At 53.3% G+C, this 25,248-nt stretch overlaps 1 protein-coding gene across 4 annotated transcripts in view; it reads right to left on the bottom strand.

Moving 5' to 3' along the window:
- Nucleotides 1-25,248, bottom strand: part of DEGS2 (delta 4-desaturase, sphingolipid 2) — a 72,408-nt gene that overhangs the window by 21,295 nt on the left and 25,865 nt on the right. The window contains exon 1 of one of the 4 annotated variants that reach the window (XM_027066603.2): nt 12,081-12,307. The exons of 2 other annotated variants lie outside the window; for them this stretch is intronic. Coding sequence is in view for 1 of the 2 variants with exons in the window: in XM_027066604.2 (XP_026922405.2) it covers nt 1,497-1,578 (82 nt within the window). In the remaining variant the exon portion in view is untranslated. Of the gene's footprint in view, nt 1-1,496; nt 1,656-12,080; nt 12,308-25,248 lie in introns of those variants that run through there. One more of the 4 variants, XM_027066604.2, reaches the window with a different exon arrangement.

Raw genomic sequence — 25,248 nt, forward strand, 5'->3', positions numbered from 1 at the left:
TTGCCCTCTAGGGAGACACAGGACCAGATAGTCACCAAGACCCCCCTGAGCGCCCCCAAGCAGCTCACAGGTGTTGGAGAGGATTCTGCCACACGTAAGACCACAACAGTGCTGGGTTATTGTTCGCCTCACAGCAGAAAACCACGAAAGTCACAAACCCACCCAGGGGTCTCGAGCCCATGAACCCCCAGCCACAACAGAGTACAGCCATGCACTAACCACTCAGCAACACCCGGTGTCTGAGAGCTTTAAACGTAGTAAGATGGATATTTCCATAGTCTTGGAGCGGGGCAGGAAGAGACCAAAGGGAAAACTCTAAAGAAAAAAAAAAAAAAAAAAAAAGCCAATCCATGTGAATGCGTTAAAAAAAAAAAAAAGCTGCTGTGGTAGCAAAAGACAAATTGTGAAGGAGAAAAATATTCGCAACATGTAGGACAAAGAGTTAAAAGCCTCCTATACAAAGAACTCCAACAATCAACAAGCGGACGACCATCCCAAGAGAAAAACAGAAGAAATTAAAATGTCCAATCAAACGTTGGAAACAATCATCCAAAAACTGCAAATTAAACAGTGAACTAGTATGTGTCACGTGGTCGGTCGGTCTGATTAAAAGGCTTGCCAACCCCAGCTGTAGGCGAGGGCGTGGGAAACCGGGACCTGGACAGTTCTTGGGAGGGAGGGGAGCAAGTCCACCCTGCTGGACTCCGGCCTGGTGCCGTGGCCGTGACTTGGTGGCACGCAGTGAAAGCTGTTGGGCAGGGGCGGGCCCTTTAACCTGCAATCCCCAGGGAAGGGCTGAGCACCCCAGGTCTGGAAGGAGTCACCGGCTGGAATGACGGCGACTACGCTGGTAAAAATGACTTCGCAGGACCCTAAATGACAGCGAAGGGCGGCCACCGTGCGTTAAGCTATAAAATACAGGACAGAACGGGCAAATGGGGTTCTTCGGTATAAGCTCTGCTTTAAAAAAAAGTGTCTCTCTCGTTGCACATTTACTTCCTTCGAGGCGCTCAGTCGGCCCTAAACTCCCTGAGCTCAGCGGCCTCTGCGGACCCAGGAGGTCTGCCTTCGCGGGCAGGACGGCGCATCCCGCACACGGAGGGTCCCCGGGGGCGGACCCCTGCCCCACCACGTCGCCGCGCCCCAAGTTCACGCCCGGTGTGCCCCCCCACCCCACCCTCCGGCACGCAACAGTCGAGACGCGCTTCCCAGGCACGCGGATCCGGGCTCGGGTCCTCGGATCCTGGACCCCAGGACGGAGGCAGACACGCAGGGGAGTTTCAGACCCGGGCAGGGGGACTGTCGGGGACCCGGGGCAGGGACCCTTGGAGGAGGAGGAGAGGTGGCGCTCCCACCCTCCCCGAAGCAGGGGCGGAGGAGTGCGCGCCGGGCACCCGGGCCGGCGCAGGAGCAACCCCGGGGCTCCGCTGGCCCGCGCCGTCGGACCGCCACGCGGGGCTGTCCCCACCCCGCGGCAGGGGCCGAGCTGCGCTCACCGAGCATCTCTTTGCGCCGCTGCGTGTGCGGCTGGTCGGTGTAGACCCACTCGAAATCCGTGCGACCCGCGCAGTTGCCCATGGTGGGGCCCGGAGCGCAGCACGGAGCGCGGCGCGCCGCTCCGCTCGCTTCCACCTGTCTGCCCGCCGGCGCCGCGGCGCGGGGACCTGACGGCCGCTCGAGGCGGGGCGGGGCCGGGGGCGGGGCCGGGGCGCCTCGGGAGGCGCGAGGGGGCGGGCACCGCGGGGCTGGGGCGCCGCCCCGAGCCGAGCCCGGGTTACCTCGGCTGGAAATGGGACTATCCGCGCGCCACCCGCGGGAGTCCCGGCCGCCGGGGTGTGCGGGGACCTTCCGATGCGCTCGCTTCCGCCGCCCCCCCACCCCCGCCTAGCTCGCCCCGGACGGGTCGTCCGGTTTCATGCGGGCCCCGCCCCGCGGAGCGCCAGCTCTCCCCGTGGCCCAGACGCACTGGCGCTCCCGCCGCCCCTGCCCCCACCGACGAGCCTGTGACAGCGCCCCCTCCCGGTGGGGCCGGGGGTCAGGAGACGAGAGCCTCAATGGAAGGGACAGTGCGAGTCAAAGGAAGGTGGTCGGGAAAGACAGAGCGATTCTCCATCGCCTTCCGATTCCCTACCCAGCCCTTTCACGCAGTAATGCAGTGGGCAGACGATGTGTCTGTGACAACCTCTTTCGGGTGAGTCCGCCCCACCCCTGCCTTCAGGAAACTCGAGGGACACAGGGACACAGGCAAGGAAGAGGCCTATTATGACTCAGGGTGATACATGCCATGACACAGGTAGGGGTAGCTAGCCAGGGTCCAGAAGAGGGGTCTTTTGCATTGGGCCTTAGAGGATGAGTAGGAGTCAACAGCCAGAAAAGGGGAAGGGCACTGGTGGTGGCAGGAACAGCAGGTGCACAGGCCCAGGGGCCCGGAAGAACCCGGACATTGTTAAAACAGAGGGTCCAGTGTTTGGTGGCTGGGGGACACAGGGCTCTTCCTTTTGACCTTTTCAGGGATTCTGCTCTCTTCTTCCTCTCGCTCCCTCGGAACTTTGGAGGGAGTGCCGGTTGACCTGAGGACCAGGGCCTGGCCTGGCCTGGGAGCTGCCGGGATAGCAGCTGAAGGTGCCACAAGGCGGGGAGGTGCTAATGGTGGGATTCCCTCCAGCCTCCTGGAAGTCCACGGCCCAGGCGTGTGGTACAGTTGGCAGACCTCCCTCAGCCCAGGGCCAAAGGCAGTCCTGGCATGAGCTGGAGAGGAAAGCAACCGTGCAGGGTCCAGGTGTGCGAAAGTGAGCCGGCACAGAGGTTGGGTTCCCAGTCCAGCAGGAAGACCGTCGGAGCTGCCCTTGCGCACCCACCGGGGGCACCCGGCCCAGCTTGCACGCCCTCGAAGGCAGAACTCACCGCTCCCCACGGCAACCTGTTCTTTTTTCAGCCAGAGGGACCCTCCCACCAGCTGGTCCTTTACCGATGAGTAAACCGAGGCTCAGAGCTGAAGAGGGCCTTGCCTAAGTACACAAAAAGATGCAGCAAAGCAGGGACAGGCCCCTGATCTTCGACAACATCAGAGTGTTAGCCCTCGTGTCGCGCTCGGGGAGATCTGAGTCCCGGCTCTGCCCTGTGGGACACCGTGAGGCCTGCCGGCTGCCTCCACCCTGTGGCACGGATCAGAAAACTTCACTCATACATCTGGCCCGAGACTCAACCTGTGCAGACGAAACTAGCCCAGTGTCCCCACTTGACAGATGAGCAGACTTACGCCAAGGTGGAGACAAGTCAAAGGGCACCTGGACAGAGATTTGAGAGCATGACTCCCAATCTGATGCCCTGGCCAAGTAATTCCCAAGTCCCCGAGGCCAGCCTGACCCACAGAAACTGCCTTCAAGATGGTGAAGTAACCTCCCCGTCATGCCCCTGGTCCTAGCGATGAAAGAGAGTACATATTCATCTGTAAGGGGGTGTCCTGGGTGGGATCCCGGACCAGAAGAGGGGCATTAGGGTAAAAACTTAGAGAATCTGAATAAACTATGGGCTCCAGTTAATAATAATGGATCAGGGGGCACCTGGGTGGCCCAGTCGGGTAAGCATCAGACTCCTGATTTTAGCTCAGGTCATGATCTCATGGTTCATGAACTCAAGCCCCACATTGGGCTCTGCACTGACGGTGTGGAGTCTGCTTGGGATTCTCTCCCTCTCTCTCTCTCTCCCTCCCTCCCCCACTTGCTCTCTCTTTCAAAATAAATAAACTTCAAAAAAAATAGTAACGTATCAGTAGTGATTCCTGAATTATAACAAACACATCATACTCTTATAAGATCTTAAAATAAAGGATATCGGGTGTGGAAGCTATGTGAATTCTTGACAGTATGCTCCCATTATTTCAAGAAATCATAAAGTTTATTTTAAAATGAAGTTTATTCTTCGAAAATTGACTTCTCCATAACCTTCCCCGCCCCCGTTGCCCTGGGAGGGGCAGCAGCCGGGGTGGGGGGCTCACCGACTCTCAGGAGGGACCCCGACCGGAGGCCCGGGTGTCCTCCACTGCCTGTGAGGAGCTGAGGGTACCTACCCCCCTCCGAAGCCTTAGCTGTACTGTTTGCCATCCCAACACAAAGCCCGATTCTGCCGTGCACCTTTGCAGAGAACAGGCCAGAATGCATTCCGCAGGGCGGCCCTTCCCACCCCTGCCCAAAGCCAGGAGGCTAACAGCCCGTGAGTCACAGTCTGCTGACAAGGACTTCCCTCCCTTCGTGAAGGAAGGGCAACCATCCCCAAGGAAGGGAGGAACTCCCCACCTGGGAAAACAGAGCTATTGGAAAAGCAGAACCAGACGGAGAAACGACAATACTTTTTGCAGGAGGCACAAAAGGCTACTGCCATTTCACCCGTGAAGTAAATAAATACATAAACCAGAGATGGACATATATAGCTCGCTGGTTTACAAGAAAAGAATCTTGAGGGCGCCTGGGTGGCCCTGTGGGTTGGGTGTCTGACTCTTGATTTGGGCTCAGGTCATGATGTTACCGTTGTAAGATCAGGTCATGATCTCATGGCTGTAGGATCGAGCCCTGCATGGAGCTCTGTGCTTGGGATTCTCTCTCTCCCTCTCTGTCACTCCCCAGCTCCCACGTGCTCGCTCGCTCTCTCGCTCTCTCTCAGAATAAATAAATAAACTTAAAAAAAGTTTTAATAAAATAAAAAAACTAAAAGAAAACCCTCCATTGAAATAGAAGTACATGAAAGAAAACAGACATGAAGACAGGTACAGAATCCAAAAATCTGTCTCAAGAGATTTCTAGGATAGAGCAAATGGGGGAGGTGTGACACTTGTGCCTCCATAGTCTTATTTTCCTCGTAGAAGTCATCTGTCACTGGAATTATAATTTAATTATGTGTGAGGATGACTATCCCTCTCTGACATAAAGCTTTATAGCATGTACTTACTTACCTGATTATTGTCTGTCTCCTCCCATAGAGTGTCTGCTCTCGTGGGTTCACCCCTGGTAACCCTAACGCCTAGAATATGGATGCCCTTAATAACAATTTACTAAATGAAACTCAACACCCAAAAAACAAATAATCCAGTGAAGCAATGGGCAAAAGACATGAATAGACACTTCTCCAAAGAAGACATCCAGAGGGCCAACGGACAAAAAGATATTCCACGTCACTCATCATCAGGGAAATACAAAGCAAAACCACGAGGAGATACCCCCTCACACCTGTCAGAATGGCCAACATGAACAACTCAAGGCAACAACAGATGTTGGCGAGGATGCGGAGAAAGAGGATCCCTTCTGCATTGTTGGCGGGAACACAAGCTGCTGCAGCCACTCTGGAAAACAGGATGGAGGGTCCTCAAAAAGCTAAAAACAGAACCACCGTACGACCTATGTGGAATTTAAGAAATACTACAGTTGGACATAGGGGAAGGGAAGCAAAAATAAGATAAAAACAGAGAGGGAGGCAAACCATAAGAGACTCTTTTTTTTTTTTAATTTTTTTTTAACGTATATTTCTTTTTGAGACAGAGCATGAACAGGGGAGGGGCAGAGAGAGAGGGAGACACAGAATCTGAAACAGGCTGCAGGCTCTGAGCGGTCAGCACAGAGCCCGACGCGGGGCTTGAACTCACGGACCGTGAGATCATGACCTGAGCCGAAGTCGGATGCTTAACCAACCGAGCCACCCAGGCGCCCCATAAGAGACTCTTAAATACAGAGAACAGACTGAGGGCTGCTGGAGAGGGGGGGTTGGGGGATGGGCTAAATGAGTGACAGGCCTTGAGGAGGACACGTGTTGGGATGAGCACTGGGGGTTGCATGCAAGTGATGAATCATTAAATTCTATTCCTGAAAAAAATAGTAAATAATGCAAAAAAATACACACACACACAAGCGAACTAGCCCACTACTTGGTTCTGAAGCTAAAAATAGTAAAATAATAAAATGTATTTAGAATTAAAAAATAATTTACTAAGTGAAAGGATGGATGAATCACGTCAAACAAGAAATAAATGGGGTTTCCTAAGGTCAGAAGTAAGACGCGAGTCTCACGACCTAAGCCGAAGTCGGACACTCAACCGACTGAGCCACCCAGGCGCCCCATCTGCCGTAATATCTCTTAAAGCACCACACGCACCTGCCTCTGATCCAGGAATTTCACTGCTGGGCACAGAGCCCAAAGAAACAAAAATATATATCCACCAAAGGCACGTGTAGGAATATTCATAACAGCTTGATTGGTAAAAGCCGAATCCTGGAGAGAATCCCAACCTCCAAGCACAGCGAATGGATAGACAGACTTCCCACGGTCATCCACACGCTGGAATAAAACAGGAAATGCTATGCATGCACCAACACGGTGTATCATCCGTGCATTTTGATTTTCTGTATTTCTTTTCTTTCTTTCTTTTTTTTTTTTTTTTTAGGTTATCTCTACATCCAAGGTTGGGGCTCGAACTCCCGACCCCAAGATCAAGAGTTGCGTGCTCTTCTGACCGAGCCAGCCAGACGCTCCTGATTTTCTGTATTTCTGGTGCTGACATCTGCAGACCCTGAAGAGACTGCCCCTCCCGGGGACTAACCCGTTCCTGACGATGGTAAACGACGGGCAAACTAACCCATCCAGAGCTCATGTGGGCCACCTCCTCCTCCTCCACACGTCCAAGGACGACTGGAATAAAATGATTCAGGCTGACCAGTCCTAAACCTGTTTACCCTGCCTCACCACACCTTCCCGTGGAAACCACATTCAAGGCTCCTGGCCTCTCTGCCCCAGCCTCCGGGGTGGCCCTGTGACCTAAGGTGTGCGCCCTCCTCCCTGGAACTGTACATAACAATGGCAGTTGTCTCCCGATCCGTGGGCCTAATAAAATTGGTGTGGTAAACAAGCAGCACAGAAAGTGGGAGGTCTGACCTCAGTGGGGACTGACATGCCACCAGAACTCCAGGGGCTATTGACCCGCTGCACCAGGTGTGAGCTGCAGCCTGGGCCAGGGTGAAGCCTGCAGGTGCCCTCCCCCCGCACCGCACCGCTGGCACATTTGCCTGGGGTGGCCCCGGACTCCCACCCGGACCTCCTTAGGCTCTCGTCTGAGCTGTGACCTGCCTAGATTGCAGGGGTCCCGGGCACCCCTTTTCTTGGGGGACTAGCTGAGTGTATGGCCAGGCCAGAGTGCACAGCACGGACACCCTGCTCCCTGCCTTTCCGCCTGCCCAGCGGAGCACGTGGTAACACCTGTGCGTACAGCCACCCGTGAATTCAAACCACACACAGAGCCAAGGCAAGGGCAACCCGCTCGGGGACCACAGCACCCCACAGGTCCTGTGGGAAAGGCCGCGATGGTGCTGTTTGCCTGCGATAGTCCCAATTCCTCCCCTGACTTAGTGGGGGTAGGAGGGATCACACCCATGGAGAATCTGGAGGGAGGGAGGAGGGGGGGGAAGAGGACAGGCAGGAGGAGGGGGAGAGAAAGGGGGACGAGGGAAGAGGGGGAGAAGAAGGAACCAGGCCACTGGGCCCCTGTCCCCAATACCCAACATTACTAAAATTACTAACTCCACCCAATCTCTCCACCCAGGAGAGATTTTGCCCTTAGAGATTTGGCTGATAGGTTCTACTCGGCTCCCATTTCAGTGTGCCCTCAGCCCGTCTGCCTTCACCCCTGAAGTGACACACACCTTTTCCAGGCTACCCGGGGCGTCCACAGCCTTGGCTTCCCCCACCATCCTCGCAGACAAGACCTGGCCGGCACCCACCTTCCTCCAGGAGCACAGGCATCAGACATTACATGGCTGGCATCTTCCTCTAGCGAGAGTCATCCGACACACCCCTTAAGGTCTTACAAATCCACATCTGTTAGTCCTTTTGGCAACACGTTCCTCATTTAGAAATTCTACATAAATCTGGGGCACCTGGGTGGCTCAGTCGGTTGCACGGCAGACTTCGGCTCAGGGCATGATCTCACGGTCCGTGAGTTGGGGCCCCGCGTTGGGCTCACTGCCTTCGGTGCAGAGCCTCTTTGGGATCCTCTGTCCCCCTCTCTCTCTGACTCTCTCTCTCCCTCTCTCTCTCTCTCTCCAAGATCAATTCTACGTAGGGCACCTGGGTGGCTCAGTCAGTTAAGCGTACGGCTTCAGTTCGGGTCATGATCTTGCGGTTCATGAGTTCGAGCCCCGCATTGGGCTCTGTGCTGACGGCTCAGAGCCTGGAGCCTGCTTTGGATTCTGTGTCTCCCTCCCCTGCTCTGTCTCTGTCTCTCTCAAAAATAAATAAACATGAAAAAAAATTTTTTTTAACCTTTATTTATTTTTGAGACAGAGAGAGACAGAGTGTGAATGGGGGAGGGTCAGAGAGAGGGAGCTACAGAATCTGAAACAGGCTCCAGGCTCTGAGCTGTCAGCACAGAGCCCGACGCGGGGCTCGAACTCACAGACCGCGAGATCGTGACCTGAGCTGAAGTCGGACGCTTAACCGATTGAGCCACCCAGGCGCCCCGAAAAAAAATTTTTTAATAAAAATAAATTCTACCTAAATCTAACTGAGGCTACTACTTAGAATCAGCCCAGCTTCAGTGGGACCCCTCTGATGAAAGGCTCTAAGATCTGTCCACAGTGAGTCAACAGGCACTCCAGCCATGCCTCGGTGACACCTTCACCCCTTCACTGCAGAGGTCTCACCATCTCCTCTCCTGCCCCTGGGCTCTCTGGACCACCCAGGATGGCCATTAGGGCTTCTGAGGCCCCAAATGCCCCAAGGGCTTCTGATGCAACAAATGCTCCTCTTTGCCTCTGCCTAAACACTGTTAAAAACAAACTTGCTGGCTACATACTGGGCTTTCCTGCTAATAGAGGTGCTCACAGACGCTGAGCCTAGGACCCTCCAAATGCAGCTACCTCTTTGCTTGGGTCATGGAAGCGGCACCCCACGAGCTCAGCACGGCTGATGAGGCCTCCCTCAACAGGAAGGAGCCAAACCTGGGCCCTCTGGCATATTCCACCCGGCCTTCCCTGTCCTCAGTCCCTGGCCAAATGCCATGTGCTCCTCCCAGGGGGGAGGTCACCCCTCCCCCGGCCCCTTGGCTCACCAGGAGCCTCCCATTAATTGAATGAACACCAATGAGAGTGTGAATTGCACCGCCCACCATCATAAAAATGACAGCGCTCATTGGAACATGGCTGCTTTTCATCTCTTAGGGTGTCCCAGACAAAGGACAGGACCCAATGTCAACATACTTGGCCAGACTTCCGGCAGTCATCTCTGCACTGGTGCCCTGGCCAACAACTGGTCCTTCTGTGCATTGATTACACACTGTTGGGCCACTGACTCACGGTGAAGAACTCTGGGAATCTCTTGCTTCACAGATACCCAAAATGTAAACCCAAATCCCCCCCACCCCATATCCTAAAGCCACAGAACAAGGTCTGGCCAGCCCACTTCCATCCCCTCCGGAGTTACAGACAGGTAGTAACCAGGTACCCATTTCACTTCTCAACATACACAGTGCTGGGCTCTTGGAAGAGGCCCTCAGTAGAACTTTCCTGTCCATGACGGGCGCCAGAGAAGTTACCTGAGAGACATAATGGTTTCCTCAAATGTTTTCTTTTCAAATTCCAATCCAGCAAATCGACCCCTAACAAGGCCTCTGTCTTGCACCACGCCTTAAACTCTCTTAATTCAAGGTCCTTGGCCAATTCAAAACTCAATGTGGAGTTTAAAAAATCTTCTACTCACCCTTTCCTACATTTAAAGGGGGATTCGTCTCCCCTGGATGGACATAAAGACTCATTATATATTATATATAGGCCTGTAATAACGGCTCCCCCTTTCTTTATAAATTTCCAATCTTGCCCCATCCCAGAAGGACTGGGGGCCAGAGCGAGGACACCTATTTTCCTGGACCCATTAACCCCAGACTGTCCCATGGGCCAGGCAGCTGCTCATCTGATAGGGGGCCCATCCGAGCCTGATTCATACACTCACACACACACATGGAATAAACACAACACCTGTCAAGTGCAACCACACCCTTTCTGTGGACTATCGGTGTCACTGCTCTCTGTCTGGGCGCTTTCATTGGTTTGTAATCAAAGGCCCAAACCCTCCCAGTGACCCATTGTTTCAACCAGGTATCGAGTTCGCTTAATCCAAGCCCCACAAAGACCTCACCACTCTACCACCAACCAAACCAACAACTGAAGCAAAGGGCCCGTAGTCATCGGCCAGATCGGAGGGCCTTCGGTCAGACTCGCACTGGAGCCCCAGCTCAGCCTTGTCATAACACCCCAGAGCCAGAAGAACAGCACCCTCATCTCCCCGCGTGGGGACCTGCTTGGAAAGCACAGCCCAGGCCCACATTTCAGACGACCTCTCCGTGGTCCAGAAGCTGGAGATCACTGGGACAACTTCGCGCAGACGCTTGAACCTCTGCCCGCGGATCGCCCCCGCTAAGGCACCAAGTGGACACGGACCCTGCCTGCTTATCTTCCTTTGAGATTAGGAATTCTACTGTGTTTCTGAGCTTGCTGTCTGCTTAGCCAGGAAGCTACACACCTATGTGTACATGTGCCAACACTCCCACGCCTAAAGGGAAGTCTGGCCAAGGTTACTACTGTCCCTGCCGGTCCACCGATTAGTGGAGACATTGCTTTCCCCAGGGGGCACCTGCCTCACACCAATTAAACCCTGACCCCCCTGGGGAGAGGACTCCTCCTTCCCCCTCCTTTGTCCCTTTTCCTACAACCCGCTCTAGCTTTTCACCAAGACCTCTGGCCCTGTGGTTCGCCCCATGACCGTGACCGCCCTTCTTCCTGATCACACGTGTCCCCCACACAACTTCACACAGACTTTCCTAAACCAGCCGTTCAAGCCCCCAACAGCATAACTGCTGCACCTGCCACCTTGACCCTCGAAACACACACCAAGGTGGTATTCTTGAAAGAGAACAAAATGAACACACACACATACACATACACACGCAGGAAAACCTTGGGCTGGGAGTAACTTGTCCCGTAGGGTTCCGCAAGACGAGCAAACATTGCTAACAAATTTTAACTTGATAAACGCGCCAGGTCTTGCGATGCAACTGGTCCGTGATGCCAAAGCCTCAGAGGCCCAATTGCACTAATCATTTATTTTCCGTAATTCTGATGTTACGATATCTCGTTGGTCTTGAAGAGCCTGCCCTTCTCAGGGCTAGCCAGTTCTTAGAGATAGTAAATGACTAGCCTCTAAGTGTGACTTTCACGTACAAAGGTATCTATTCAGAGCCCACGCACCACAATAGGAAGGAATAACAAAGTTGGAGGACTCATAGGACTAGATTTCTTTTTTTTTTTAATGTTTACTTATTTAATTTTGAGAGAGAGAGAGAGAGTGAGCACAGGCCCACACACCCAAGTAGGGGAGAGGCAGAGAGAGAATTCCAAGCATGCCACGCTGTCAGCCCAGGGCCCGACGTAGGGCTTGATCCCACAAACTGAGATCAGGACCCGAGCCAAAACCGAGAGTTGGACACTTAACCAGCTGGGCTACCCAGGCACCCCTTATAACTATGATTTCTAGACTTAACTACAAGACAATGTGCCCTGGTGAAAGAACAGACACATAGATCAATGGAACATAATAGAAAGCCAAGAAATAGACCCACACAAATTTAGTCAACTGATCTTGGAACGTGAGAGGTAAGTGAGATGATTTCTTACCAGAAATACCAAATAAAAGCTGTGCTGCCTAGTTAACGGTAGGTTTACAACCTGTTGGGAATATGTACCCAACACCCCACCGCCACAATGGAGTCCCAAACCCTTAGACACTTCACTCCCTGTTTCCTCTGCCCCTCTCCATTTCATGAGCTTATTTTTTGAAGGCTTTGCAATGAGCATGCGCCAAAGACCTGAAGTCCCTGCGTCACCTCAAGGAAGGTACATTGGTTCCAATCAGACTACTTTTTGCCTTACATGGGCATAGGCCACTTCAGGGCAAAGCTGTAACCTCTGTAGTGCTCAGCCAATAAGGGACCAGGGGAGGGACTTACCTCTTCAGTGCTCAGCCAGTGAGGAGCCAGGGGAGGGGCTTACCTCTGTAGTGCTCAGCCAATGAGGAATCAGGGGAGGGGCTTCTTGCTAGGAGATAAATTGTCTGCTGTTACTGCCTCCAGTGAGCCTGTCCATCAGACACCTGCTTTTGCAAGAACGTTGATTAAAGCCTCGCTTCACTGTGTCCAAGTCTCCACGTCCCTCCTTTGATCGGGTCTGTGGGCTCATTTCTCGCATTGGACAACAGAGTAAGAGCAATTCAGTGGAAAAAGGATAGTCTCCTCAGAAAATGGCACTGCAACCATTGGACGACCATATGCAAAAGAATAAATGAACTGAGACACAGACCTCACACAGAAATGGACTCAAAATGGGGGCACTCAGTCATTAAAGCATGTGACTCTCAATCTTGGGGTTGTGAGTTCAAGCCCCACGTTGGGGGTAGAGATATCTTAAAAATAAAATCTTAAAAAAATATATACTCAAAATTGATCACAGACCTAAATGTAAAATACAAAATGTCAAAACTTCTTGAGGAAAACCTAAATGACTTTGGGTTTGGTGATGAGTTTTTTTTTTTTTAGTTTACTTATTTATTTTTGAGAGACAGTGAGAGTGGGGAAGAAGCAGAGAGAGAGAAAAGGAGAGAAAGAATCCCAAGCAGGCTCTGCACTGTCAGCACAGAGCCCAACAGGAGGCTCAAGCTCACGAACTGTGAGATCGTGACCTGAGCCGAAACCAAGAGTTGGATGCTTAATTGACTGAGCCACTCAGGTGCCCCTTGGTGATGAGTTTTTAAACACAACACCAATGGGACAATCCATGAAAGAGAAAAAAAATATGGTTTAAACTTTATTAAAATGTATAACTTTTTAAAAATTTTTTAAATGTTTACTTATTTTTAAGAGACAAAGCATGAGTGGGGGAGGGGCAGAGATAAAGGGAAACACGGAATCTGAAGCAGGTTCCAGGCTCTGAGCTGTCAGCACAGAGTCCGGGGTTGGCTGGAACTCATGAACCATGAGATCATGACCTGAGCTGAAGTCAGACGCTTAACTGACTGAGCCACCCAGGTGCACCTAAAATTTATAACTTTTGTTCTGTAAAAGAAGGAGGAGACAAGCCACAGACTGGGAGAAAATACCTGCGAAACACAAATCTGAATCTAAAAGTCAACAGTAGAAGACAAAGAACCCAATTAACAAGTGGGCAAAAGATCTGAACAGACACCTAGCCACAGGAGACATAGATGACAGATGAGTGTATGAAAAGACACTTCAACGTCATTTGTCATCAGGGAAATGCAAATTAGAGCAATAAACGAGATACCTTTACACCTACCAGAATGGATGATATCCGGGCCGCTGACAATACCAGATACTGACGAGGACTTGGAGTGACAGGGACGCTCATACATCGCTGGGGATTACACAATGGTGCGGCCACTTTGGAAGACAGTCTGGCAGTATCTTACAAAAGTAAACCACACAATCCAGCAGCTGTGTTCCTTGGTATTTGTTTACCCAAATGATGTGAAAACTTAGGCCCACACAAAACCTGCATGTGCGTGTTCATAGCAACTTTATTTGTAGTTACCTAAAACCTGAAGCAACCAAGATGCCCTTCGATAGGTGAATGGATACACAAACTGTGGTCCACCTAGACAAGGGAATATCAATCTGAGATAAAAGGAAATGAGCTGGGGGTGCCTGTCTGGCTCGGTGGGTGGAGCGTGCGACTCTCGATCTTGGGGTCATGAGTTTGAGCCCCATGTTAGGTGTAGAGATTATAAAAGAATAAATAAGTAAACCTTAAAAAAAAAAAAAAAAGGAAATGAGCTAACACGTCACTAAAAGACACGGAAAAATCTTACATGCATACTGCTAAATGAAAGAAGCCAGTCTGTAAACACTAAGTACTGTATGATTCCAATGATATAACATACTAGAAAAGGTAAAGCTAGGGGCGCCTGGGTGGCGCAGTCCAGTAAGCGTCCGACTTCAGCCAGGTCACGATCTCGCGGTCCGGGAGTTCGAGCCCCGCGTCAGGCTCTGGGCTGATGGCTCAGAGCCTGGAGCCTGTTTCCGATTCTGTGTCTCCCTCTCTCTCTGCCCCTCTCCCGTTCATGCTCTGTCTCTCTCTGTCCCAAAAATAAATAAACGTTGGGGAAAAAAAAAAAGGTAAAGCTATAGAGACTATACAAACAGAACAGTAGTTTGCCAGGGGTGCTGGGGGGTGGTGAGGGTTGAACAGGTGCAACGCAAGGGAATTTTTAAGGAGGGGAAATTATGGCGAAGGAGACAGCAACGGTGGATAGAAGACATTCGCATTTATTAAAACTCAAAGACCTTGGTATCACAGAGTGAATCTTCATGGACACACAGTTTTTTTTAATGTTTCTTTATTTTTGAGAGAGAGAGAGGGAGAGAGACAAAGTGTGAGTGGGGGAGGAGCAGAGAGAGGGAGACACAGAATCTGAAGCAGGTTCCAGGCTCTGAGCTGTGAGCACAGAGCCCGACCCGGGGCTCGGACCCACGAACCACGAGATCAGGACCTGAGCTGAAATCAAGAGTCAGAGGCTCAAGGACTAAGCCACCCAGGCGCCCCTGTATGTTACACTTGAATTAAAAAGTGAACACAGTATAACAATAACTGAAAAGCTGGGCATCACCATCTAGAAACACTGTATAGACATTTCTGGGCGCCCAAGAAGAGAAAAACCCCAAAGGCTTCCAAGAAGAAACAGAAAAGACATTACTTGCAAAAGAACAAGGCTCAGCTTGGCCACTGACCTCACCAGCCACACTGTGGGCAGGAAGGCGGTGGAGCAGGGTCCCTGCCCCACTCGTGCCTCTCCCACTGCAGCCTGGTCCACGCATGCGCATGTGCACACACGGCTGAACGCCCATCCCCACGCTTCCCTGTGTCCCCAAATTTCTTATCCCGCTCACCTGCCTCGTCTCCAGTTTCTCATGCCCAGGCAGCAGGCACTACCTCTGTACTCTTGGCACATAGCCCCTCGGTCATCAGCAGGGTCAGCAGGGAGAACCAGGCTGCTGCGGCCGGGAGCACACTTGGGACCTTGTAGGAAGTTATCAGCTGCCCGGTGAAGCTCACCAGATCACCAGAGGTCTCCTCTATCGGGCCGGGGAGGTTGACCGGCAGACAGCCTGGCCCTCAGGTTTAATCCCTGACACCTCTTTGGTTATGTCATTTTCAGATGTGTGCCTTAAGGACAAAATAAAAACCGGTCGGAGAAGTCGGCCCCGTTTCGGGGTGGGGGTGGGGGTTTCAACTGCACACCACACACAAACACAAACGGGTGTCGACATCTGGAGCCTGGAACATGGTATCAGCCCTCTGGCAGGCATCAGCTCCAAGCCAGAAGTCAAGCCCTCCTCCAGATCCAGGCCGGGGCCACCCTGGGTTAACAGTGACAATTCTTGTCCTTCTGTGAGCTGGGAGTCCTCACTGTCCCGTTTCACCGTGGACGACACAGCCCCAGTTAGAAGCCTGTCTGGCTCGTGGGCATTCCTCCAGGATATGGATGTCCACGGAGCTGGGGCTTCCAGATCCAAGCTCTAGAATGTTCGTGGTTTCCAGGGCTGGCTCCCCGGCCCAGGTGTAACAGTATGGCAGCCAGGCGCTGGAGCGGCCTGGGGTTGGCACGCTGCAGACTCTGTCCCCTCCTGCCACTCGTCCGTGGGCCTCGTCAGGATTCACCTCCACAGGGCGGGCTCCCGGACCCGACGGTCTGCAGGGACCCGTTCAGATGGTGTGTGGGGTGCTGCCGGCCCCACCCAGTGGAAACGCTTTCCATGCTGAGGTCCGTGGAGCTGGTCCGGGGACAGAGGAGGCTGACGGTTGAAATGCTGGCAGGGAGGCAGGAGGAACTGGGGTCCCCCCACCTGATGCACCAACTCACCGTGGAAGTCAGTGTCAACCACTCAGCCCCACGCATGGACCCTGTTGGGGTTCGGGTCACGGCCCCCTTGGAGTAGAGTGGGTTTGAAGAGGAAAACCCCCTGGAACTCAACAGAGTGGAGGGTAATGTGGGATTTCAGGCAGAGTGGGTGGGGGCCCCACCTGTTCAGATGACCCTGGACATGGGAAAGGCCTCTCCTTAGGGGTCTCAGTTCAACGTGATTGCTTTTGCAGGGGATAATCAATGTGTGTGGCTGACACAAATCCGGAGGGCCCCAAAGGCCTCAGGTATGTCCCTTATGAAGGTCAAGGGCCAGCCTCTGCGAGCCGCTGATCTCTGACTTCTCCCCTGGAGGGCTTTGCCCTCGCATCCTCACATCTTCCTGAATCCCAAGGCGTGAGTGTATCCCACGCCCACGCCCAGGACACCCCATCGCCCCCACCAAACAGCCCTGGCAACGTGTCATCAGCCGCCTTGCGTTTTGCAGCTTCAGCAGGCTCGTCGCCCACAGCGTGAAAGATGGGATGGAAATGTGGGATGCCTGTCGATGGCGTGGCAGGAGAGCCGGGAAACCTGCAAAAATAAACTGTGTGTGTGTCAATTCATCACTGGAGACGTGTCTGCATAAATACACCCACAGCATGGACTATTCTGACCAGTCTCTTTAGGGATCCAAGTGTTCCCATGGGGTGTGTGTGTGTGTGTGTGTGTGTGTGTACACACGTCTGCCAGTGTGGTGATATCGGTGTGAGCCTTCGTTGTGTCTCAGCAAATAAATGCTCTGGAGAAAACCTGGAAGGATGCGCCCAACCCCGAGGCAGGGATTACTTCCTGAAGGTGAGGCCGTGAGGTCAGGGTGGTTGTTTTACAAGCTGCTCTGCTCTGTTTCACAAGCGTGGATCATTAAAAAAAAATAAAAGATATCTAATTCATGTTTTAAAATTAGCGGCCCCCTCCCTCGGGGCGAGCACCCCGGAGACTCGCCCTCCTCCGATTCCTGCACCGCGCCCCCTGCCGGCAGGAGGTCCGTCAGCGCTGCCTCCTGCACCGGGGCGGATACCGCCCCCGGGCCTTTGCGAAGCGGTTTGACCCAGAAGCATTGCGAGGCCCAGGAACCTGCCCCTCTTTCCGCCCCTGGGGCTCTCCTGGGGCCCTGACGTGCCTGTAGCCGGAGGGAACCGCAGCGGTGCTCAGGGGCCCCCATCCCACCCCCCGGCGGCCGCGAGGCCAAAGGAGGGGCAGAGAAATTCTGGCTTTTGAAATTCTTATTTTAACCTCTTTTCCGCCAGTCCGTAGGTCCGCTAGAGTGGGGGCAACACCCACCTCCCCGCCCCGTCCCCACCCTGCGACACAGTCAGGGCGCTGTGCACCCATGCGGGTGGTGGGGGCGGTAGAGGGGAGACTTGCTTGCTGGTGTCTGAGGCCGTGCCATGGCTTGGGGTTGGGGTCGGGCGAATTCGGAAGGTGTGGGTGGGTTCATGGGTTCAGGCCTCTAAGGACAGGGAAGAGAGAGTTCCTGACCGGAGAGAAAAAGGGAAAAGAGATGCCCAGCAGAGGAAAGGCCTGCGGGGGGAAGGAGCCAGATGCTGTGTTCCTGGGTGGGGAACAGCCCTCGCATGAGGCTTGGGAGGGTGTCTAGGGGCTGGGAGGTGGAAGGAGATGTGGACATGAGATGCGGCCACAAGGGAGGACCATTAAAAGTCCTGGAAAAGGGGCGCCTGGCGGCTCAGTCGGTCAGGCGTCAGACTTCGGCGCAGGTTGTGATCTCGCGGTTCCCGCGTTCAGGTCCAGCGTCCGGCTCTGTGCTGACAAACAGCTCAGAGCCGGGAGCCTGCTTTGGATTCATTCTCATTCTCTCTCTCTCTCTGTCTCTCTCTCTCTCTCTCTCCCCTGTTCATGCTCTGCCTCTGTCCCTCAAGAACAAATAAATGTTTAAAAAAATTTTTTTAATAAAAAAATCAAAATAGAAGTCCTGAAAAACATCATCAGGGAAATACAAATCAAAACCACAAGGAGATACCACCTCACACCTGTCAGAATGGCCCACATGAACTCGGGCAACAACAGATGTTGGCGAGGATGTGGAGAGAGAGGATCTCTTTTGCGTTGTTGGTGGGAACGCAAACTGGTGCAGCCACTCTGGAAAACAGTGTGGAGGGTCCTCAAAAAACCAAAAATAGAACTACCCTACCACCCAGCAATGGCACTCCTAGGCATTTATCCACGGGATACGGGTGTGCTGTTTCGAAGGGGCACATGCACCCCCATGTTTATAGCAGCACGAACAACAATAGCCCAAGTATGGCAAGAGCCCAAATGTCCATCGATGGATGAATGGATAAAGATGTGGTATCTGTATCACACACACACACACACACACACACACACACACACAATGGAGTATTACTCGGCAATCAGAATGAAATCTTGCCATTTGCAACTAGGTGGGTGAAACTAGAAAGTATTATGCTAAGCGAAATTAGTCAGAGAAAGACAAATATCATATGATTTCAGTCATATGAGGAATTTAAGATACAAAACAGATAAACCTAAGGGAAGGGAAGCAAAAATAATATAAAAACAAGGAGGGGGACAAAACAGAAGAGACTCTTAAATACAGAGAACAAACTGAGGGTTGCTGGAGGGGTTGTGGGTGGGGGGATGGTCTAAAAGGGCAAGGGGCATTAAGAAGGACACTTGTCGGGATGAGCCCTGGGTGTTACACGTAGGGGATGAATCACTGGAATCTACTCCTGAAATCATTATTGCACCATATGCTAACTAACTTGGATGTAAATTTAAAAAAACACACAAAGAAAAAAGTCCTGTAAAACAAATCCATCCAAGAGTGGATCCTCCTTGAACATTTCTTCCTGGGTGGGCCAGCTTGGCAGGGGGGTGGGTCAGTGACACTTACACCTCTGCAAAGAGCAAAGGCAAACAGGGGATTGCAACTGAGACCTTGAAAGAGACAGGTACATCCAGCCTGTTGGTCACTGATTGAACCAGAGACTGGCTGCCCTGGAGAGTGGAGTGCAGGAAGGGCCCGCTCCAGGAGGCAAGAACAAATAGCATGCCCAGGACTAATCCTTGTGCTGAGGTAATTACCTCATGACGGGTGCCTGCGTGGCTCAGTTGGTTAAGCGTCTGACTTTGGCTCAGGTTGTGATCTCGAGGTTCACGGGTTTGAGCCCCGCATCGGGCTCTGTGCTGACCGCGTAGAGCCTGCTTGGGATTCTCTCTCTCCCTCTCACTTCCCACTCCTTCCCCGCTCATGTGCTCTCTCTCTCTCAAAAATAAATAAGTAAACTTAAAAAAAAATCACCTCGGGGCCCTAGGGGCCTGACTCATTCAACCCCGTCTGCCTACCTGGCCCTGACTGCTTTTAAACCCCACTCACTGGCTCATTGCACACCACCCCCCCATTCATCCATCTGCCACAGAGAAGGGTGTATTGTGGGGCACACAGGGTCACACAGAGGGCGGGAGGGAGAGCCTAGAGCTGCGGTCCTGCACCTGCCCCAAAAGGAACCTCAGCATTCACCATCACCACCCCCAAGCAGGGTCTTTGACCGGCTTGAGCTGAACCTCTGTCCTGAATGCTCTGCTCACCAGTGTAGCCCAGTACCTTTCACACGGGGATGCCTTTGCTTGGGAAGTTCCTCTGCCTGGAGTGCCCTTACCTGGGCCCAGCAGAGGTCCCATGCTTCAAAGCTGAAGCTTTCCTAGACCTCTCCTGAGCGTGGCTCCCCTCGGCCCAGACAGGTTGTCTTACCTCTGGGTTTTCAGTGCCAACACAGGGCACACAGTAGGCACATAATAGGTGCAGACCGAGTGTATTCCTCACCCACCAACCGAATAAAGACTCAGCCTGCCCTCGGAGCCTTGGTTTTCCGGCTGTGGAATAGATGCTGGGAAGAGCGCCATGGCCTGTCCCTCCAGGAGCGACATGGGGACCGTTGGGAATCCACCCCCTATGAGCTCTGGGCTGCCATCAACCCAGAGATTTCTACTTGGGGGCCTTGGAGCAGGACGAGTGGATGTTTTCTCCCTCCGAGATCAAACCCAGGGGCCCCTCGCGTGTCTCGCCTCCTGGGTGCCCGCTCTGGACCACAGAGGACGAGAGCCCCTGACAGGTAGAGATGCCAAGCCTAGGCAAGGAGCAGGCACCTCTCCAGGATGGGCCAGGGAGGAGAGGAGGGCCAGGCCCAGTGACCCTAAGGGCAGATCACAGCCACCAGCCCGAGGTGACCTCAGGAGGCTGCCAGGGGCATTTATAAACAGCCAGGCCAAACCACAGATATCAGTGGTCTGTAAAAGGCACTCCTTGTAAAATGAACTCTGCTGTCCCAACTTCTATCTCGTGTGCCTTTTCCAACAATGGATTTGGTTCACGTCACATTCTAGTGTACGAGATAAACGCTCAACGGGTCAAGTTCCCTCAACCAGGACTCTATTAACCAACCATTTGCCACGTGTCAGGCCTCAGGGGGAGGGACATGGACATACTGTTATTACAACATATAGATAATAATATATAGTAATGTTGAGCCAAACAAGCTAGATCCAAGAGACCACATACTGCATGATTCCATTTAGATTAAAAAATTAATCTGTAGAGGTAAAGGTCAAAACAGTAGCTGCCCTTGGTGGAGGCTCCTGGGCGACTGGAAGGTGCTATGACTCGATCCGCACGGAGCCACAGTGTGGACATATGGGAACATTCATCTGGTCACTCACAAAGATTTTGTACTTTAATTTTTTAAAATGTTTATTGATTTTTGAGAGAGACAGAGAGCGAGCAGGGAGGGGCGGAGAGAGAGGGAGACACAGAATCCAAAGAGGCTCTAGGCTCTGAGCTGTCAGCACAGAGCCCGACACAAGGTTCGAACTCACGAACTGAGAGATCGTGACCTGAGCCGAAGTCGGACGCTCAACCGACGGAGCCCCCCAGGCGCCCCAAGATTTTGTACTTTAATGTAAATACACCAATAAAGCTACTATAAATAACAGACCGCTAGTACTAATGTTAGCTCAAGCCGCTTCCATGCTGGCAGGCAGGGCTGTCTCCACTGCTGTGTCCCCAGGGCCGAGCACAGGGCAGTGCCGTGACGGGTGCCCGGGCTCCGGGTGGCAGCTCCCTCCACGCTTCCTCACGGTGGCGAATGATCATCAATACCCCCGTTTCACAACCACCGAGACTGCAGCTCGACAGAAGCCGGTCTTGTCTGACTCCAAAGCTCTTCCCAGAAAGTTCTGTGGCCACCCCAGCTCTGGGAGGGGAGACGGAGAAGTGAGTCAGAAGACGAGCGTGAGCTTCCGGAGTGCACCAGGGCCGGCTACCATGGCCAGGCTACGGGGAGCCAGAGAAGGAGGGGCCTGATAGCCACAGGACACGTGCGCAGGCTGAACCTTAAGGATGGATGAGGTTTCGACCAGCAAAAACTGGAGGGACAGCAGCCCAGGTGGAAGAAACAACAGGAGCAAAGGGCTGGAGAGAGGAGAGTACAAGGTGTGGTCAGGATAGGGGTGCCCAGGTTGGGCTGGTACATAGGAGCTAGAGGAGGCTCAGCAGGGCGGATGTGACTGGCACAGCCACAGGCTGGCACCAGGGAATGTTGGGTTCTTCCCGGAACTCTGGGGTCCGGAGAAAGGTCCAGAATGCTTTAATAAGATGATGCCAAACATGATCTGCTTTTGAGCCGGTGTCAGCTAGCGATGCCTGGATCAGAAGAGAGGAGCATTAGGGCGGGATGGATCTGAAGTCATCTGCCTAGGCACAGAGCTTTGGGCCACCTGAAATCCGGGACACACCCCAGGCCCCTCCAGCAGTGGGTGGCTCCGCTGAGACACTCATGGCTGTGACCCCTGGTCAGGGCACCAGACGCCTCCTCCAAGCGGAGGCAGGGAGGACAAGGATCTGTCGGGTGGCCTAGGCAGGGACGTAGGGACACCGGGCTCAGAGAGAAGAAAATCAAGATGCCCTTGAATTCCATCTCAAGCATGGCCACTGTTGGCCCTCTGTAGGGAATGTGGGATGGGACCGAGCTTTATTTTCATTCAAAAAGCTGTTGCTACACCAAGGGAGCATCTGAAAATTGTGACATCTTAGGACCGAAGCTGTATATATGGAATATATGATGTTGGTTTCCACTTAAGATTGTATTGCAATAAGGATTGTGGAAGGAAGGAGGAAGAAAGAAGAAAAAACATCATCATGTCATTACTCATACTTGGGAGTCAATAGATAATCTTCGGGGAAATGAAGGATGAAGTGTGTTATATAAAATTATAAAGGTAACCATAGGTACGCAGCTACCAAATTTCCAAGACGCCAAAAGAAACGCTTGTCCCCAAATTAAGCAAATATTTTATAACCTACAAAAATAGAAAGCATCAAATAAATTGACTTAATTGGGACTGAGATAGATTTGTCACATTGATATATGCAAGTGGGTTAACTCATCTGTGAAAGGAAATGCCGGGCAGATGGTTCACATTCAGCCTTAAGCTGGAGGCAAGAGACACTCCCCAAACAAGAAGACTCAGAACGAAAATACAAGGATGGTGCAAGGGGTAACAGGCAATGTCAACAAACAAAAAGCAGGGGTCAAGTTCAAGGCAAAACATTGTTTGAAGTCAAGAGGAGCACTTTATTTTAATGTTCTTAAATGCTTCTCTATTCTTGAGGCAGAGCACGAACAGGGAAGGAGCAGCAGAGAGGGAGGGAGACAGAGGATCCGAAGAAGGCTCTGTGCTGGCCGCAGAGAGCCTGATGCGGGGCTAGAACTCACAAACCCTGAGATCATGACCTGAGCTGAAGTCAGATGCTTAACCAACTGAACCACCCACGTGCCCCAAGAGGCGCACTTTACAATGATGAATATGGGGCTCAGCTGGTTAAGCATCCGACTTCGGCTCAGGTCATGGTCTCATCATTTGTGGGCTTGAGCCCCACATCCGGCTCTGTGCTGACAGCTCAGAGCCTGGAGCCTGCTTCAGATTCTGTGTCTCCCTCTCTCTCCCCTCCCTGCTCACACTCTCTCTCTCAAAAATAAATAAACATTGAAAAGTAAAATAAAATAAATCCAGTAGGTATATATATATATATATATATATATATATATATATATATATATATTTAATTTTAAATAGCTAAGTCAGTAACCGGTCTGGTCAGAAGAAGAAAGGAATAAGGAGTGCCTGGCTGGCTCAATCTGTTAAGCGTGGGACTCTTGAGTTCAGCTCAGGCCATGATGTCAGGGTTGGTGAGTTGGAGCCCCGCATGGGGTTCTGCGCTGACAACATGGAGCCTGCTTGGGATTCTCTCTCCCTCTCTCTGCCCCTCCCCTGCTCATGCTCTCTCTCTCTCAAAATAAATAAAAGTTAAAAAAATAATAAAAAAATGTAAAACAAGGGATAACATACAAATACACTAAAGGAAAAGATAACTGGGGCAAACTTTTCACTGCACGCCCTTTGGTGTCTTTTGAGCTGCCCTTCGACAGCGCCAGAGGCCATCCGGGACAAATCAGTAAGGTCCGATTTGGCGTCCCAGGCTTTGGCAAAGCCCTTGCTGCCACGGGGGCGAGCGGCCTCCGCAGCAGGACATGCTACCCCCCAGGAGAGTCTGTTTTCCCCGAAGCTGCGCTCTGCCCGCGTCCTGGCGCGTTGGCTTCTTCTGGGCGCTAACATGCATGCTATTTCCGCGGGTTGAACCCTGGGTGCCGAGAGTCCCCCCTTGGATGCTAAGGAGCACCTTCCTCCCCTGCCACTGCCTGAAGGGTGCAGGCCGCTCAAGGGTGCCCCGCGGGTCGGAGAGGCCAGGGGGCGCATCCCTGCCTCCCAGCCGGCACACCTCACAAGGGGCCGCCGGCATCGCCAGGGGCTTCTCCAGCTGCATCTACCCCCCCCCCCCCCCCCAGGCGCTCGAGAGTAAGCGAGGAGAGGTGACCCTGGCCAACTTCCGCCCTTTACCTCGCCCTGATGGGCCCCTAAGGAGCCTGGGGCTGCAGCTAGGGAGGGGCCCCTGTCCAGGAAGAGCCCTCTGGGAGAAACATCCCCAGAGAACGATACTTCCAGGCCAGGAGAGTAGCGAGGGGGCCCTGGAATGCCGGAGAGTCCAGTGCCCGGGCAGCAGGGAAGGCTTCCTGGAGGAAGCGGCGTGCAGGTCGGGACCTCACAAACGGGGTGGAGCGTTACGCGGGAGGAGAAGGGATTCGTAATTCCAACGGCCCCCTGCAGGCCCCGCGACCCTCAGAGGCCAGGAGCTGAGGCTTCTCAGGGAATGGGTGGGGCGGGGACTACGTGCCAGACCCTACGAGAAACGATCGCGGCCCGGGGACGCCGCACGGCCTCGAACACACGTCACAGGAAGTCCGTAGGAACTGGTCATTCAGCCAAGTGGACATCCCAGGATTGCTGATCGCCGACCAGCCGGGCATTCGGAATTGGTGCGCTCCGGTGGCCCGACGCGCCCCGTGCCGCCCCCTGCTGGCGCTTCGGTCCGCGGCTAGCTGCGCAGCCGCCGGGTCGACGCGGGTGGCTCTTGAGCCCAGCGCGGCGATTGGCTACCCCGGATCAGGTGTCCCCGTCCCGACCAACCAGCGGGGGAGGCGGGGTCTCGCCGCCGGGCTATGGGCGGGGCGGCGGGGCTGATGGGTCCGCCCACATCGGTGCTGGGAGAGCAGAGCTGAGCCGCTGGGGGCCTCGCCGAGACCGCAGGCTCCAGCGCTCTGGACCCGGTGCTCCCGCCTCCCTTCCCCACCCAGCGGCTGGAGCAAAGTTTTCAAACCCCAGAGTGGCTTTTTGGGGGATAAAGGCACGAATCCTTGTCAGGCCCCAGACTCTGCGGATCTGGGCCCTGCGGCCTCAGGGTCACTCCGCTGGCCTTGAATTTCCCTCCAGCTTTCACTCCAGCTACCCTGGCCCTCTGCCACCTGCTCCCTCCAACCCCAGACCTTAGACCCAGCCTGTGTCCTCTGCTTAGCCTGCCCTTCCCCCCACTCCTCCTGGCTTTCTCTGGCTGATCTTTCCAGACCCGGGCTGGCACAGGGTTAAGGTTCCGTTGGGGGTTTGTGCAGATCCTAGGGTCTTCCTTTTTCCCTGCACGGACCACCCTGCCCTGGGCGGCTGGCCTGCTGTCTACACCCCATGATCTTTCATCTCTGTATCTCCCTGCCCCAAGCAGGGGTACATAGTACATAGTAGGTACATAGTAGGCACTTAGCCCCTGTATTGATGCCCCTATGTTGATATGAACCAAGGAGAGAGATGATGGCTAAG

The sequence above is a fragment of the Acinonyx jubatus genome, chromosome B3, assembly GCF_027475565.1.
Source record: "Acinonyx jubatus isolate Ajub_Pintada_27869175 chromosome B3, VMU_Ajub_asm_v1.0, whole genome shotgun sequence".
Lineage (NCBI taxonomy): Eukaryota > Metazoa > Chordata > Mammalia > Carnivora > Felidae > Acinonyx > Acinonyx jubatus.